The sequence below is a fragment of the Kogia breviceps genome, chromosome 15 (assembly GCF_026419965.1).
Source record: "Kogia breviceps isolate mKogBre1 chromosome 15, mKogBre1 haplotype 1, whole genome shotgun sequence".
Classification (NCBI taxonomy): domain Eukaryota; kingdom Metazoa; phylum Chordata; class Mammalia; order Artiodactyla; family Physeteridae; genus Kogia; species Kogia breviceps.
In genome coordinates this window covers 48,313,438-48,332,432 of record NC_081324.1, presented here as the reverse complement: position 1 = coordinate 48,332,432, position 18,995 = coordinate 48,313,438, and the positions used below count along the sequence as shown (strand labels likewise).

Sequence of the window (18,995 nt, the reverse complement as noted above, 5' to 3'; positions counted from 1 at the left end):
TGTATCATCTTTAATTTCTTTCATGGTCTAATGGTCTTATAGTTTTCTGCATACAGGTCTTTTGTCTCCCTCAGTAGGTTTATTCCTAGATATTTTATTCTTTTTGTTGTAGTGGTAAATGGGAGTGTTTCCTTAATTTCTCTGTCACATTTTTCATCATTAGTGTATAGGAATGCGAGAGATTTCTGTGCATTAATTCTGTATCCTGCAACTTTACCAAATTCATTGATTAGCTCTAGTAGTTTTCTGCTGGCATCTTTAGGATTCTCTATGTATAGTATCATGTCATCTGCAGACAGTGACAGTTTTACTTCTTTTCCAATTTGTATTCCTTTTCTTTCTTTTTCTTCTCTGATTGCCGTGGCTAGGACTTCCAAAACTATGTTGAATAATAGTGGTGACAGTGGACATCCTTGTCTTGTTCCTGATCTTAAAGGAAATGCTTTCAGTTTTTCACCATTGAGAATGATGTTTGCTGTGAGTTTGTCATATATGGCCTTTATTATGTTGAAGTAGGTTCCCTCTATGCCCACTTTCTGGAGAGTTTTATCATAAATGAGTGTTGAGTTTTGTCAAAAGCTTTTTCTGCATCTATTGAGATGATCATATGGTTTTACTTCTTCAATTTGTTAATATGATGTATCACATTGATTGACTTGTGTATATTGAAGAATCCTTGCATCCCTGGGGTAAATCCCAGTTGATCATGGGGTATGATCCTTTTAATGTGTTGTTGAATTCTGTTTGCTAGTATTTTGTTGAGGATTTTTGCATCTATGTTCATCAGTGATATTGGCCTGAAGTTTTCTTCCTTTGTGACATCTTTGTCTGATTTTGGTATCAGGGTGATGGTGGCCTCATAGAATGAGTTTGGGGTTTTCCTTACTCTGCAGTTTTTTGGAAGTTTTAGAAGGGTGGGTGTTAGCTCTTCTCTAAATGTTTGATAGAATTCACCTATGAAGCCATCTGATCCTGGACTTTTGTTTGTTGGAAGATTTTTAATCACAGTTTCAATTTCATTACCTGTGATTGGTCTGTTCATATTTTCTATTTCTTCTTGGTTCAGTCTTGGAAGGTTTACACCTTTCTAACAATTTGTCCATTTCTTCCAGGCTGTCCATTTTATTGGCCTAGAATTGCTTGTAGTAGCCTCTTAGGATGCTTTGTATTCCTACGGTGCCTGTTGTAACTTTTACTTTTTCATTTCTAATTATATTGATTACAGTCCTCTCCCTCTTTTTCTTGATGAGTCTGGCTAATGGTTTATCAATTTTGTTTATCTTCTCAAAGAACCAGGTTTTAGTTTTATTGATCTTTGCTATTGTTTTCTTCATTTCTTTTTCATTTATTTCTCCTCAGATCTTTATGATTTCTTTCCGTCTGCTAATTTGGGGTTGTCTTTGTTCTTCTTTCTCTAGTTCCTTTAGGTGTAAGGTTAGATTGTTTACTTGAGATGTTTCTTGTTTCGTGACGTAGGCTTGTATTGCTATGAACTTCCCTCTTAGAACTACTTTTGCTGCATTCCATAGGTTTTGGATTGTTGTGTTTTCATTGTCATTTGTCTCTAGGTATTTTTTGATTTCCTCTTTGATTTCTTCGGTGATCTCTTGGTTATTTAGTAACATACTGTTTAGCCTCCATGTGTTTGTGTTTTTTACGTTTTTTTTCCCCTGTAATTGATTTGTTATCTCATAGCGTTGTGGTCAGAAAAGATGCTTGATATGATTTCAATTTTCTTAAATTGACTGAGGCTTGATTTGTGACCCAAGATGTGATCTGTCCTGCAGAATGTTCCATGCGCACTTGAGAAGAATGTGTAATCTGCTGTTTTGGGATGGAATCTCCTATAAATATCAACTAAATCCATCTGGTCTGTTGTGTCACTTAAAGCTTGTGTTTCCTTATTAATTTTCTGTTTGGATGATCTTTCCATGGTGTAAGTGAGGTGTTAAAAAAGTCCTCCACTATTATTGTGTTACTGTCAAGTTCCTCTTTTTTAGCTGTTAGCTGTTGCCTTATGTATTGAGCTGCTCCTTTGTTGGGTGCCTATATATTTATAATTGTTATATCTTCCTCTTGGATTGATCCCTTGATCATTATGTAGTGTCCTTCCTTGTCTCTTGTAACATTCTTTGTTTTAAAGTCTATTTTATCTGATACAAGTATTGCAACTCCAGCTGTCTTTTGATTTCCACTGGCATGGAATATCTTCTTCCATCCCCTCACTTTCATTCTGTATGTGTCCCTAGGTCTGAAGTGGGTCTCTTGTAGACAGCATATATATGAGTCTTGTTTTTGTATCCATTCAGCAAGCCTGTCTCTTTTGGTTGGAGCATTTAATCCATTATGTTTAAGGTAATTATTGATATGTATGTTTCTATTACCATTTTCTTAATTGTTTTGGGTTTATTTTTGTAGGTCCTTTTCTTCTCTTGTGTTTCCCACTTAGAGAAGTTCTTTCAGCATTTGCTCTAGAGCTGGTTTGTTGGTGCTGAATTCTCTTAGCCTTTGCTTGTCTGTAGAGCTTTTGATTTCTCCATCAAATCTGAATGAGATCCTTGCAGGGTAGAGTAATCTTGGTTTTAGGTTCTTCCCTTTCATCACTTTAAGTATATCTTGCCACTCCCTTCTGGCTTGTAGAGTTGCTGCTGAGAAATCAGCTGTTAACCTCATGGGAGTTCCCTTGTATGTTATATTTAATTTTTCCCTTGCTGCTTTCAATAATTTTTCTTTGTCTTTAATTTTTGCCAGTTTGATTACTATGTGTCTCAGCGTGTTTCTCCTTGGGTTTATCCTGTATGGGACTCTGTGCTTTCTGGACTTGGGTGGCTATTTCCTTTCCCATGTTAGGGAAGTTTACGACTATAATCTCTTCAAATATTTTCTCAGGTCCTTTCTCTCTTTCTTCTCCTTCTGGGACCCCTGTAATGTGAGTGTTGTTATGTTTAATGTTGTCCCAGGGGTCTCTTAGGCTGTCCTCAATTCTTTTCATTCTTTTTTCTTCATTCTTTTCCACAGCAGTGAATTCTGCCATTCTGTCATCCAGGTCACTTTTCTATTCTTCTTCCTCAGTTATTATGCTATTGATTCCTTCTAGTGTATTTTTCATTTCACTTATTGTACTGTTCATCTCAGTTTGTTCTTTAATTCTACTAGGTCTTTGTTAAACGTTTCTTGCGTCTTCTCGATTTTTGCCTCCATTCTTTTTCTGAGGTCCTGGATCATCTTCAGTATCATTATTCTGAATTGTTTTTCTGGAAGGTTGCCTATCTCCACTTCATTTAGTTGTTTTTCTGGGGTTTTATCTTGTTCCTTCATCTGGTACATAGCCCTCTGCCTTTTCATCTTGTCTATCTTTCTTTGAATGTGGTTTTGTTCCACAGGCTGCAGGATTGTAGTTCTTCTTGCTTCTGCTGTCTTCCCTCTGGTGGATGAGGCTGTCTAAGAGGCTTGTGCAAGTTTCCTGGTGGGAGGGACTGGTGGTGGGTAGAACTGGCAGTTGTTCTGGTGGGCAGATCTCAGTAAAACTTTAATCTGATTGACTGCTGATGGGTGGGGCTGGGTTCCCTCCCTGTTGGTTGTTTGGCCTGAGGCAACCCAGTACTAGAGCCTACCCAGCTCTTTGGTGGGGCTAGTGGGGTGGACTCTGGGAGGGCTCACACCAAGGAGTACTTCCCAGAACTTCTGCTGCCAGTGTCCTTGTCCTCACGGTGAGACACAGCCACCCCCCACTTCTGAAGGAGACCCTCCAACACTAGTAGGTAGGTCTGGTTCAGTCTCCTATGGGGTCACTGCTCCTTCCCCTGTGTCCCGATTCCCACAGTACTTTGTGTGTGCCCTCTTAGAGTCTATTGTATGTGCCGTCTTAGAGTCTAGTCTCTGTTTTCCCCAGTCCTGTCGAAGTCCTTCCATCAAATCCCGCTAGCCTTCAAAGTCTGATTCTCTAGGAATTCCTCGTCCCGTTGCCAGACCCCCAGGTTGGGAAGCCTGATGTGGGGCTCAGAACCTTCACTCCAGTGGGTGGACTTCTGTGGTATAAGTGTTCTCCAGTTTGTGAGTCACCCACACAGCAGTTTTGGTATTTGATTTTACTGTGATTGTGCCCTTCCTACCATCTCACTGTGGCTTCTCCTTTGTCTTTGGCTGTGCGGTATCTTTTTTGATGAGTTCCAGTGTCTTCCTGTCAATGATTGTTCAGAAGTTAGTTGTGATTCCAGTGCTCTCGCAAGAGGAAGTGAGAGTACATCTTTCTACTCTGCCATCTTGAAACAATCTCATGGTCACCTTATTTTTGATAAGCGAGGCAAGAATATACAGTGGAGAAAAGACAGCCCCTTCAATAAGTGGTGCTGGGAAAACTGGACAGCTACATGTAAAAGAATGAAATTAGAACACTCCCTAACACCATACACAAAAATAAACTCAAAGTGGATTAAAGATCTAAATGTAAGGCCAGACACTATAATAAAACTCTTAGAGGAAAACATAGGCAGAACACTCTATGACCTAAATCACAGCAAGATCCTTTTTGACCCATCTCCTAGAGAAATGGAAATGTAAACAAATGGGACCTAATGAAACTTAAAAGCTTTTGCACAGCAAAGGAAACCATAAACAGACAAAAAGACAACCCTCATAATGGGATAAAATATTTGCAAACGAAGCAACTGACAAAGGATTAATCTTCAAAATTTACAAGGAGGTCATGCAGCTCAATATCAAAAAAACAAAGAACCCAATCCAAAAATGGGCAGAAGACCTAAATAGATATTTCTCTAAGGAAGATATACAGATTGCCAACGAACACATGAAAGAGTGCTCTACATCACTAATCATTAGAGAAATGCAAATCAAAACTACAGTGAGGTATCACCTCACACCAGTCAGAATGGCCATCATCAAAAAATCTACAAACAATTAATGCTGGAGAGGGTGTGGAGAAAAGGGGACCCTCTTGCACTGTTGGTGGGAATGTAATTTGATACAGCCACTATGGAGAACAGGAAGGAGGTTCCTTAAAAAACTAAAAATAGAACTACCGTATGACCCAGCAATCCCACTACTGGGCATATACGCAGAGAAAACCATAATTCAAAAAGAGTCATGTAGCACAATGTTCATTGCATCTCTATTTACATTAGCCAGGACATGGAAGTGACCTAAGTGTCCTTTGACAGATGAATGGATAAAGAAGAAGTGGCACATATATACAATGGAATATTACTCAGCCATAAAAAGAAACTAAGTTGAGTTATTTGTAATGAGGTGGATGGACCTAGAGTCTGTCATACACAGTGAAGTAAGTCAGAAAAAAATACCATATGCTAACACATTTTTATGGAATCTAAAAAAAAAAGGTTCTGAAGAACCTAAGGGCAGGACTGGAATAAAGATGCAGACATAGAGAATGGACTGGAGCACACGGGGACAGGGAAGGGTAAGCTGGGATGAAGTGAGAAAGTGGCATGGATTTATATATACTACCAAATATAAACTAGATAGCTAGTGGGAAGCAGCTGCATGGCACAGGGAGATCACCTCGGTGCTTTGTGACCACCTAGAGGGGTGGGATAGGGAGGGTGGGAGGGAGATGCAAGAGGGAGATGTGGTGATATGTGTGTATGTATAGCTGATTCACTTTGTTGTAAAGCAGAAAATAACACACCATTGTAAAGCAATTATACTCCAATAAAGATGTTTAAAAAAAAGTCCATAGTTTTTCTATATTATGCTGACCAAAATACATTGTTTTTAAGAAAGTTCATTGTAAATATAACCAACCTATTGTCAGTTTCCATTTTTGTTAAGAGTTTTGCAAAATTTTCTAAAACGTCTGTGAGATTTCTGAAAACCGAAGTTTAATTTGCAGAGTGAGAGAAAATGTTTTACTGTATAGGTAGGGGAATTTGATGACAGAGGTCAATTTTAAAACTATTTATTTGGTGTGACTATCGTGCAGATGCCATTTCTCTCCAGGGAAAGACTAAAATATAGCTTGTTGTTTGATTTGTGCTGCAGGGTAGATTAATTAAAATTACATTTTGTCACCTACAAGTTCTATGTTGTGACAGCATCGGACTCTAAAACTATATATTTTATTTAAAAGGCCAGCATTAACAAAAGGTGGTTTATAACTCCTGAAAATAGTTTTCTAGCAATTTATAATAAGTAAATACACAATTTAAATGAAGGATTTCTGCCCTGTAATTTGCAGAACAAATGGAAAATGGTTCCTAGTTCATTTTCTTTAGTTCATTGTTTTCTGCTTTGCTGGATTCAGTTACCTATGGCTTATTCTTTGTCTTTCCTCTGATATTATAAAATAATTTGAAGTGATCTTTACTTTGTGTCTCTCTGAGACTGCCTATTTCATCATAAGTTGTTTGCTGCTTTCATCTATGCTTTTTTTTTTAATGTTAAAAATTTAGTTAGTGTTCTTTTAGACAAATATTCTCAGGATGCATTTATGGTTCCCCAATAGGTTACTTTCAGTTGACAATCCTGGAGTCTGATCTTGTTTGAATATTTATCTAGCAACCAGTGCCAGGTTCTTTCTTTCTTCTTCTCCACAGTTATAAGATTTCAGTGGGAATTAAACCTGCTTCCTTTTCCAGAAAAGCTTAAGGACCTGTGTAGTGATATTTTATTTTGACTTCTTCACCTTGTTTTTTAAAGAATACCATTTGACACTTACTTGCTGTGCTGAAATGATGCTACGTTTCATGCATTTATTTCCCAGTTTTAATATCTTAAATTTATCTACCTTAATTAGGCATCTTTGATGGGTACCCCTGGATAGTTTAGTGCCCAAATACTAAAAAAATATACCTTGTAGATTTGGTCATTGTGGGTTAGGCATAATGAAAGCTGTACAACAAAACAATACTAATAACTCACTTTCAATTGTTGACATGAAGATAGATACAGAGTAAATCCATAAGAAAGTGTGATATTTTGAAAAGGTTTATAATGAGAACACTTGGCTCTGAGTTCTGTTTCTACCACTTATTATTTGTGTGACCTTTATGAAGTTTTCCTAATCTCTTAAAACCTCATTTTCTCCCTTAGTTATTAAAAAGAAGTATATGTATAATTTTCATGTTACTATAGCAATTAATATATACCTTCCAGTGTTGTTGTAAGAGTTAAATGAGTTAATTTTAAGGAAGTGCTTTGTAAATCATACAGCATAGAACTGTTTCCTATAATATACAGAAACTATTTTTAAGTACTGTTGACCTTTGAACAACATAGGTTTGAATTGAGTGGGTTTACTTATATGCATATTTTGTTCACTAAGTACCTACTACAGTGCTACACGATTCGCAGTTGGTTGAATTAACGGATGCAGATATGTGGATATGGAGGAACCTCGGATGTGGAGAGCCAACGATAAGTTACATGTGAACTTTCTACTGCATAGAGGGTCCGCGCCTCTACCCCCCACATTTGTTGTTCAAGGGCCAACTGTAATTCTCTCTTATTCCAAAAAGTTTGACTATATTTTGGCCACTTTCCCTCCAATTTGCTGTTCAACTTATTCTTCAGGCATTTCTTAACCTGTGCTTAAACTAATGAGAGCTTAAGCTCTAGGGGTGTTTCTTTTCTTCTTTTTCTTCTATTCCATACTTCTTCCTTACCTAAATTCTGCCTCTTCTATTTAGAGATTCAGGAATAAAGAGTTTGCTAGAGGGAAGGAATCAAGAAATGATGTACCATTGGCTGTTAGGGAAATCCGGTATTTATTTTACACTGTCACATATTTGGTAAAGAACAGAGAAGTGGGCTTAGTGATCAGTTTCTTTCCCCCTTTGTGCATCACTGTGTGTAAACATTGATTTTTTTTTTTTTTATTCCATCTTCTAGTTACAGCAGTTGGAGCTTGCGCAGATACAGCATAGAGATGCTAATCTCACAGCTCTTGCAGCTATTGGACCAAGGAAGAAGAGACCACTAGAATCCGGGTCTGGAAGTGAGGTACTGAAATAATGTTTGTTTGTTATTTTATTTTTCATGTCAAAAAAGCAGGCCTAAAGGAAGCAAAGAATGCAAATTTACTCTGCCTTATACACTGTTGCTGTCAAATACTTGTTAAAACTCTCCTTTGCCTCTTTTATAAAATCTTAATTTTTGCTTGTTTTTAAATATATATATCCCCTTGAACTTTACTCCTTCTAATTACTTATTTTATACTTTTTCCTGTCCCCCATCTCTAGTCATACTGAATCTCACTATCTCAGTTTCTTCTTTGCACTCTTTCAGGCAGTTTTATGTAATTTTCTCCCCGCTGTGTATCTAAATCCAGCTCATCTGTTAAAATCAAATCTGCCCTCTCATTTCTATCATGAACCTTGACTCTACATACCCACACTGACTTCTCCTTTTCTCAGCACATAATGTGTTTGCACGGCATTAATCATTCTCTGCTCCTCGCGTGCATGTTTTCTCTTCTGTGAGATTATGAATTTCTTGAGCAAGACTATAATCCTTTTCCTTTGTATCTCCCACAGGACCGGGCACATACATATTCAATAAATATCATTAATGTTTGATTAACACCAAGGAAGGATCTTACATCTTTAGAGCAATTATTTGCTGTAGTGATAGATTTTCAGATCGGTCATCAGGGCTGAGATACAGGTTCGATAAGAGCCCTGAGCTAGGTCAGAAGTAAAGGAACCACGGCTCCTCTGTTCTGCTCTGTAAAACTTAAATGTGCTTTGAGACAAGCTCCTCCCTGTGCTGACCCATTCATTGATAGTTCCTAAATGAATGGCAATCATCTCAATAGAAGAAGGATTTTAAAAGTCTAGTTCTTTTTATTAATAAAAGTGTTATGAATGTGATATGTTCACATGCAAAAAAAATTCAAAGTATAAAAATGTTTGAAAAAAATAAGTGTTTCCTCCTCACAGATTTCTAGTCCCCCATCTCCTGCCCAGCCAGATGTAACCACCATTAAGATTCTCACATATCCTTCTAGAATTCGTTGTGAATATGGGCATGTATCTCATGTGCCTTCACAAATCCACATTTGATTTTGTTTTTACTAAATGCAGTCAAACTGTGTCTATCGTTCTGCTCTTGATACTTTTCCCCTTTTCCGTAATCTCTCTCATATAATTTACCTCCATACTTTTTAAAGGTATATGACATTACTGTGTTTAGATAAATAATGTATTCAACCAGTTCTCTAATGGAAATTTAGGTTGTTTCCGGGTTTTTCCTTTTATTTCCTCAGAGAACCTCCTTGTACTTACCTTGTTGTGTGCTTGTCCAATGTAACTACAGACTAAATACCTAGAATTGGAATTCCTGGGTTAAAGGGTGTGCATTAATAGGAAAACCTTTTTGGAAAAATTCAAACATACTCAAAGCTAGAGTAGTATAATGAATCCCCTACACACCTACCATCCTCCTGCAACTACTATCAATTTATGCCTAATTTTGTTTTATTTATATCTACACCAACCTTCTCAGGTAAGCTTTTCACTCCTCAGGTTATTTTAAAGTCAATCCTAGACTCAATATCATTTTACCCATAAATATTATTTGTTGCTTTTCATTTTTGATAAATATTTTAAAATTACCCCCTGAATGAGTTGTATCAGGTTTTACATCCATTAGTGCCTGTTTTCTCACATTCTCATTTAACACTGGGGATTCTCTTTGCCATCTGATGGTTGAAAATGCAATTTTTAATAGAGTGTTTAAATTATGAGTGAAATTGAGCATTTTTTTCATGTGTATATTGGCACTTTCAATTTACCTTTTCCCCACTGAGTTATATTTTTTAATAGATTAAGAAAATGGAACACTCCACACCTCCCTCCACTTTCCTTTCAGTTTGTCTGGGCTTCATTCATCTAAAAGTTTATATTTTCTTAAATTAAAAAAAAAAATCAGTCTTCTGCTTTCATCCTCCTGGGGTTCTATTGTGTTTGGAAAGCCCTTTCTTAATAATTAGACTTATGTGTTAGTACTTTTATGATTTCAGCTTTTAAGTATAAATCTTTGGTTCATTCAGAATTTGTTTTGAATAAGAGTTGAGATCTGGATTTACCTTTACTCCCTCACTCCCCCCTCATTCTCCCCCAGGCTAGCAGATTGTCCCAACACTATTTATTCAATGATTCTTTCCCCACTGATTTGAAATGCCACCTTTATCACAAACAATTTTGTGTCAAATACAAATTCCCATATGTATTTGAGTCTGTTTCTATATACTCTGACCCAGTGCTAGGTAATAGAACTTTCTGTGATGAGAATGTTCTGTCTGTGCTGTCCTCAGCAACTACGAATGGCTGTTGAGCATTTGAGCTATGGCTACTGTGACTGAGGAAATAGTTTTAATTTTTTTTAATTAATGTAAATTTTAATAGTCACATGTGACTAGCAACTACCATATAAGTGCAGCAGGACCAGTCTACTGATGTATATCTGTTTATGGCTATTTATGTATTAGTACCAAATCTTTCTTTTTAACCATCTTAACCATTTTTAAGTGTACAGTTCAGTAGTGTTGAGCATATTCACATTGTTATGCACCACAACTCCAGAACTTTTTCATCTTGCAAAATTGAAACTCTGTACCCATTAAACAACTCCCCATCTTCCCTTTTCCCAGCCCCTGGTAACCACCATTCTACTTTGATTCTATGAATTTGACTACTTAGATAGCTCATGTAAATGGAATCATTTAGTATTTGTCTTTTTGTGACCTCAAGTTTCCAAATCTTAGTATATTTTAAAATATGGTAAAACTAGTCCATAGAGTTTTTTATGTTCCTACTTCTCTAGCACAGGACAACCCACTGCCCTTTATTTTTGTTCTATTTGTATGTAAATGTGTGTAAATATTTTATTAAAAGTGGGACATGCTATTTCATCACTAAGCATATTCCTATAAATATGGCCTAGTTAGCATACTTTTTTCTTTTTGGCAAGAACAGTTACTTGTAATTTTTTTTTCATCCACATAAAGTTATTCTTTATAATATTATAATTCCTTTGAGAAAGAACTACAGGGATGTCTTAAGTTCCTGCCCTACTTTTTGATAATGATAGCTTTATACAACAAATTCTGTTAAATGTTTGCTTTATGGGGAAGCATCATAGCACGTGGGTAAGTACATAATAGTTTGGATTCAGTCAGATCTGGGTTTGGTTCTTGACCATTAAGTTTTGTAACCTTTGACAAGTTCTTTAAACCTCTTACATCAAGTATCCCCATCTGGAATATGGGTGTAATACCCGCCTTATAATGTTTTAAGGATTGGATTATGTAAAGTGCTTAATTAGTTCCTGGCCTCAAGTACAGGCCTAATAAATTGTCGTTTTTGTCATCATAGTAATAGTACCATTATTTTAGCTTTTAATAGAATTTTATAAATAGTATTAATGACCCATAGTGAATTTGAACTGTTAATCATTAATCTCTTCAAAGCTTCATTTTTATGTCTCATTTGAGTTCATCACAAATCTCAGAAACATTAAATGTTCCCTGGCTTCTAATAAACAGAGATTTTAAAGTATTTTTCATCGATTGTATGTTTGAATCTGAGAAAGTCCATAGGTTACAGGGGGGAAAATGAAATGTACTGTTGATGTTCAAAACAGTGATTTAAAAAAATCAGTTTATATGATTTATCTATTAGCATTAAAATGTAAGCTTATTTAATTTTTAAATTTCAAAACAGATGTGTTCTAACTTGACTATAAATATACTGAAGTGTGTGTTTGCTTGGTGCGTCTTCAGTTTTGAGAACTTAGGCCTGTATGTTTTCCCCTTTATTCCTGGACTTTAAACTTCGATCGTTGTCAGACTTTTACTGAATTATAACCGCGAGTACTTTTAAGTAATGCCAACCTGAGTTGAAAATATCCATTTCTTTAATGAGTTGGTGACATTTTAGTACAATCCTTATTTTGAATTTAGCTGAAAACTATTTTTTTGTTGATTTTTATTCATGGTGTTTTAACTTCAAAGGTAATTTTCTTTGAAAAATGGGAAACTGGAGAGAACCCTGCTGCATGCTCTTTCCAGTGTTTACATATACTGCTGATTGATTTGCCCCTCCAGTCACTTAAATTGCCTGAATCAGGATTGTTAAAAACCCTTTAACGATTCAGTTTTTTTGTTCTCTCACAAATAACACAAAATTGATGTATGAAACCATTTAGATTTTTAATATTCTATACCTTGAAAACTGAGGGTCTACTTTTTTTTTTTTTTTTGCGGTACGCGGGCCTCTCACTGTTGTGGCCTCTCCCGTTGAGGAGCACAGGCTCCAGACACGCAGGCCCAGCGGCCATGGCTCACGGGCCCAGCTGCTCCACGGCATGTGGATCCTCCTGGAACGGGGCATGAACCCGTGTCCCCAGCATCGGCAGGCGGACTCTCAACCACTGCGCCACCAGGGAAGCCCGAGGGTCTACTTTTTGTCTGCTTCTTTCTTTATAGATGGGAACCTGAAATCTTACCTGTTTGATTTGAATTTACTAGAATAAGCATATAATCCCAGAGGGGAGTGAGGTAGAGTCTTGCTCTTTGAAGAGTAAAATCCTTAGTTCAAATGCAGGTTTTTAGTACTAAAGGGACGAGGTTTCAGTTTGGAAGATTGCATAAAATGGTGATTTTTAAAAATGTAAAATTCAGAGAATTAAACTTAGAACGTTCAGCATTCATAGATTATCATTTTTGTTGATAATAAATCAACAATAATAAATTTGGAGAAATTAGTTTTAGACCTTCTTCCTTTAGTATTTTTTTCTATTATGTAAAACAAAGCAAAACTGGCTCTTATCCTTTAAAAAATCTTTCTAGTTGTACAATTTATATATTAAACTATCCTCTGTGTAGATTTACATTGATATTCTCAGAAGTCTTGGTAGAGTTGAATACCATCAACTCCTGTCTACTCGTGTTAACCTGACAAAAAGTACCAAATATCATTTAGAACCAAATTATTTGTTTCATAAGCCTGTTGGCTCTACGCGGGGGGAAACTTAAAATTTACTACTTTGGAGTATTTAATTTGTGCTTAATTTACTGCTTTGTATTGAAGTTATATATAAGAATATATGCATATGAAATTAGTTCTTAAATTAACATAGGCTGTACAGATACCTATGCAGTAATCTAGAACCTACTTAAAGATTTAGAGTGTTTGCATGTGTGTGTCGTGTATGTATACTGATGAGGTGATGTGTTTGGGGTTCTTTGGAATGTTAAGTCATTTAATAACTTTACTTCCTGCATTAATTTTAGGTCCTTGGATCAGAAAGGATCTATCTTTTCTTTATTAGCAGTACTTGCAAATAGTTCACCTAATTTAATGAGCCAGCCATCATAACAATATTTCTTTATTTTATTGAAAATAAAGATAGGTTTTATTTTAACCATATAACATATTGGCTTAAAAATGCTGATATTTCTTTTAAAATTAAGTGGTTACAGTGCCAGATCAACTACATGATGCTTATAGTATTTATATGCCTGGTGTGTGTTGCTTAAAATAGTGTTCATTTGCTAACCAAAACAAAGAAATTATTACTATATAGCTAAGTGTATGTCCTTTCTATCTAGAAGCAGGTTAAAGTACTACCCTGTAAAACTAAGAATTTTAGAGGAAGATAATGAGGAGAAGGGACTTTTTTGAAACGTTTCTTAGGAATAAATAGAAAATTTGATTGAATGAGAATTTGTTTCAGACAAACATATTTTTTCCACAGTTGAATTCTAATTCAGAGATAAATGTTAGCTATTGATAACAATTGTGCTATATCTCCCTACAATTAAAGGTGCATTCCTAAAATTCATTTCTTCTTTGTTGTACATTTTAAATTTGTATACCTTGAAAACAAGGCATTTCAGTTAGGCATACTTGTAAATATTTTTAAACCAAGCATTCTGTAAATATTATTAGCCAAGCAAATATTATTTGGATAGAACCTATGAAATGATTCTACTGTAGAACCCTAAATCTATATTCTTAACCATTTATGTTTAGTGGTCTCACTATAACATTAATAATAGAAATTATCACATTGCAGTATTTTATGAGTAGGCTTAAGAAGGTGAGAAAGGACCACTTTAGAATAATGTGTTGAATTCCATTGGCAAGAATATTTCATGCTATAGCTTACAGAAGAGTGATTTCTGAGAAAGTTTCATCAATTTTTACATGTATTTAGAGGTGAACTTTTGAAAAAATCCTGTACCTCAAATAGTGTTCCACAGCAGTTTGCTATAGATATTATTAGAACTTCTCTATATAGAACTTGAGGGTCTTGTGATATATCTATTGTAGCAACTTACCTTTCTCTTTAGCTCCAATTTGATGTTTAAAGTATTAGTATTTGATTTTGGGGGCACAGGGTAGGAAGAGGGAAGGCAGTTCTCAGAAGACTGTGGGCAAACTGCAATAAAAAAATCAGGATAAAGAATTAAATGATGTTGCTATAAAGGAAACAAAAGAGCTTTAAGAATCTTTCCATATGTTTTCTTTGTTATTTTAGCCTGTGTGTAGGTGCCCTAAAACACAGAATGTCTCTGCTCTGCTAGATGCCTAGTCCTCTGAAGGGCAAAGTACACCATTAGGGCCTAACCTGTTTTAGGTTAAAGATATCTTAAGGTTTGAAAATTCATTTAAGTGAATTTTTTGGCACCTAGTATACAACTTTGAAAATCAGGTGGGAAATAAACCTTTTTTTAAGAAACTAAACTGAAATTGTTTGAAGAAAAATCACAAGTTACTATGAAGCAGTGCTGAAGCAGTGTAAAAAGTAATAAAATGCATTGTGTTTTGAAAAAATTTTTTTTCTTGAGCTGTTATAATTTTGTTCTTAAGAAAAAGAAAAATAATTGTAGTTACTTCATAGACAACCAGAAATCACCTGAGCATTCTACTAATTTGAATATTATCTAAGAAAAACATTTACCAGAGTAATAGTAGCACAAATATTTGCCTGTCCTCATGATTTAATACTATATCCTCAGTGTCTTAGGATGTCTTTGAGCATTCAGGAAAAGAATTGCTTACTGGAGTCCAAGAACTATCTCTGAGATGCTGAAGAAGTCTGTGTGGTGGGTAGCCATTTTTTTCTCTCCATGCTAATCCTAACAACAGTATTCTCTGTCCCTCTCTCATTATTTCTGTTCTTTGGTGGTACGCCCCTTCAAGGAAGTGGAAGTTAGCGAGCTAAGTGCCAGGTAATGATGTACCTGTTGTTTAAAACAAGCACTCAGCATTAGCTTCCTGCTCATAGACAAAAAGAAGTCTGGGGAAGGTGGGATGTCCTGGAAAGGCAGTGATAGTACCAGAGAGTGTTCTGTCCAAGAACGGATGGAACTTTGCTGGTTTGTGTGTGTCTGTATCAGATAAGAGGAAATAGGAGGCACAGTAAGATGGATTCCATTGCTTTGTCTTCTTCAGAGGAAGATGATTAGGGAATTTCTGTACTTAATTATTTCCCCCATTATTGCTTTTCCAAGAATCTTCAACAAGGAGCAGACTAGGGCTTCCAAAGCACTAGATGTGTGGTGGTCTCAAACACAGACTCCTCCACACGTTTCTTTGTACCTGTCAGAAAATATTATTTTGTTCTTATTTCTTGACTTTTCTTCTCTCTTCCCACCCACCTTTATATAAGGATAGTTGTATAGAATTATTAAAATCAAAGCTCTTTGGAATGTAACATTTAGAATAGATTTCAGTGATAACTTTCTTCCATTGTTTAAACTAGTATAAATTTACCCTAGGTATGGTAAGATCCTTTCCAATGCTTGCAAGTTTCTTATGAAGTCTAAATTTCTCTGAAATGAAGAAGACTCAGTTTCTAGAAGAGTACTATCAGAAGGTAGATTATACATTCAACAAATGATTATTGATTTTGGGGGGAAGAAAAATGTCTGTTATACTTTTAAGATAGTACTGCTTAAAGCAAGGGGAATAGAGTAGATAGCTTTTTATTTGGGAGAGAAGAGTGTTTGTTAACTCTGATCATGTTGAAAATGTCAAAATAGTATAAAAGAGTATTACAAACAGCTCTTAAGTTTCTTGGGTTATCCTTTCCAAAAATATCCATGCGTGTATTTGGTTAAACCATATGAACTTGCCGTTTTCATAGGTGAAAAACTATCAAGTATTGGCAATTTTATATAGTTCTACCTAATATAATCAAATATATATATGTATTTACAATTACATATATAATAATAGTTTACTTTTAGCAAGCACTTAGAATGTATTTTCTTGGTTAGTCCTTGTAACTCCTTTGTAAAATCATACTATTATTTTCCCTAAATGAAAAAGTTGAGGTATAGGGAAGATTACTTTTCCAGAGTTCCATACTTAGTAAGTGGAGAAGCCCAGATACATGTCCAGAGAATTTGATGTTTGTCTGTGCTCTTAATTACTATAATGGGATCATCCTAAAAATACTGTTTTACAATTTGTGAAGCACTGCATCTTGGACATTTTTCCATACTGGTACATACTTTTGTGCCATAATTCTATGATCCACTGATAGACATTTAGAATATTTTCATTGGTTTATTATAAACAGTTAACATCCTCTATCTTCATGCACCCATTTATTTTGCCGAATTGATTTCTGGAAATGGAACTTCTGGGTCAAAGGGTATGCACATCTTAATCTTAATAGATATTTCCATAATACTTTCCAAAAACTTTGTGCCAGTTTCCACCACTGTGTGAATGCCTATTTTCCCATTCCCTTTTAGCAACAGATGTGATCAGTCATTTCAAAATATTCTAGTCGCTACAATTTTTCCTTTGTTGTATCTCTACCATTTCTATGTATCCTCTTCAAAGGCTGAGGTTCTATTTCTGTATGGAAACATGGTGTCGAAGTGTGAAAAACCTCTAACATACCTTATGAGGGAGACACTTGGTTTTTTAAATTTTTATTTAAGCATTAATATTATTTATGGACATTTTTCATAACTTAGAAATGTGTGTATTTTGAATTAGAGAACTGAGTTGAATTCTTATGGGTATTTGAATGATCGATCTTACATAGATGTCATTTTGTTTACAGTATTTACTAATTTTCATTATTTGAGGATCTGAGTAGATTATAATTGAAATATTAAGCCTGAAAGGATTTGAGGAAATGCAGCAGCTTGAAATCTACTAGGGGACAAACAGAATTAGAGATTTCAACAGATTTGTTGTCATCTAACACTTTCTATAAATATCGTATAGATTCATTAGAATTTAGAGCATTATTACTTTAGATAAAGAAGCAGCTTTTTTATGTTTTGAGATATATTATTCACATTTTATTTTGCTCACACTTCCATAAACAAATATGCCTCTTTTTCGTAAATGACTTAAACATAAATCTGAATTTTAGATGGATCTTTAAAATTTTCCAGAGATTTAAAGTCTGACATCTTGTCAACTATCTTCAGGGACCCCCTGTGAAATAAGTTGAATTGCACATTATGGGTTTATCTTCCCTCCTTCCCAAATCCCCCTTAAATGTTAGTAAAGGAGTGAAAATGACATAAATACACAAGAATAAAGAAGAGAGGAGAAATCAGCAATAAAATTATTCAGTAGTTTAAATGACAGTAAATTTCTCTCTGAAATATTCCGAAATGTTCAGATTTTCAACTAATGTTACCAGTGAAAATCCAGGGTTACATGGAAAACAATGTATCTGCCTTAAGCATTGCAACAGTACCTATTTAGAGAATGTTGTTGAATTCCTATTTATGCATTTTTTCCTAAGAATTATGAAGAGTATTGAAAAGAATAAATATAAGTTGCTTTTGAAATGTTTATTTGAACTTGTTTGTTTGACTTACCAGACTGTGCCATTATTTGGATTTTTGTTGAGATAAAATTCACATACCATACCTAATCATTTTAAAGTGTGCAATTCAGTACAGTTGGCCCTCCATATCTGCTGGATTCCACATCCATGGATTCAACCAACCATGGATTGAAAATATTTGGGGAAAAAAATTACAGAAAGTTCCAAAAAGCAGAAATCGAATTTGCTAAGTGCTGGCAACTATTTATATAACATTTACATTGTATTAGGTATTATAAGTAATCTAGTGATGATCTAAAGTATGCAGGAGGATGTGTGTAGGTTATATGCAAGTGCTGTGCCACTGTATATAAGGGACTTAAGCATCCACACATTCTGGTATCCATCGGAGGTCCTGGAACCAATATACCTAGGGACAACTGTATATTCACATAGCTGTGCAACATCTGTCTCTATGTATTTACCTATTCTAGGTATTCATATAAAAGAAATTATACAATATTTGGCCTTTTGTATCTAATTTCTTTGACTTAGCATAAAGTTTTCAAGATCCATCCATATTGTAGCATGTACTTCATTCCTATTTATGGTTGAATAATATTCCATAAGTTGTTTTAACTATAATTATGCATTTGTCTATATTTACCTGTCAATTTTTGCTCATTTTATTTGATGGTCTTACTAAGTGCAAACACATTATGTCTTTTTGATGAATTGCCCCCTTTTGTCATTGTGAAATTGTTCTCATTTCTAATATTCCTTGTCTTAAAGTTTACTTTGATATTATTATAGCTACACCAGCACTTCTTATGCTTAGTATTAGCATGATTTATCGTTTCTCCACTCTTTTACTTGCAGCTTATCTGTGTCTTTATTTAAAGCTGGTTTCTTATGAGTAGCATGTAATTGAGCTTTGGATTTGTATCCAGTCTGAAAATTTATTTGGACTGTTTAGTCCATTTACATTTAATGCAATTATTACTATGATTAGATTTGAGTCTACCATCTTGCTATTTTCTGTTTGTCCTCTGTTTTTTTGTTTCTCCTTTCTAGTCATCTTTTGAGTTAACCAAGTAGTGTTTTAGTATACCATTCTTTTTTTTTTTGTGGAACACAGGCCTCTCAGTGTTGTGGCCTCTCCCGTTGCAGAGCACAGGCTCGGGACGCACAGGCTCAGCGGCCATGGC

The 18,995-nt window shown here is 35.2% G+C and overlaps 1 protein-coding gene across 2 annotated transcripts in view; it reads left to right on the top strand.

Moving 5' to 3' along the window:
* TAF4B (TATA-box binding protein associated factor 4b) overlaps nt 1-18,995 on the top strand; it is a 132,506-nt gene that overhangs the window by 92,508 nt on the left and 21,003 nt on the right. For both annotated transcript variants that reach the window (XM_067014864.1, XM_059039395.2), the window contains exon 14: nt 7,867-7,977. In XM_067014864.1, the coding sequence (XP_066870965.1) occupies nt 7,867-7,977 (111 nt within the window). The remainder of the gene's footprint in view (nt 1-7,866; nt 7,978-18,995) is intronic.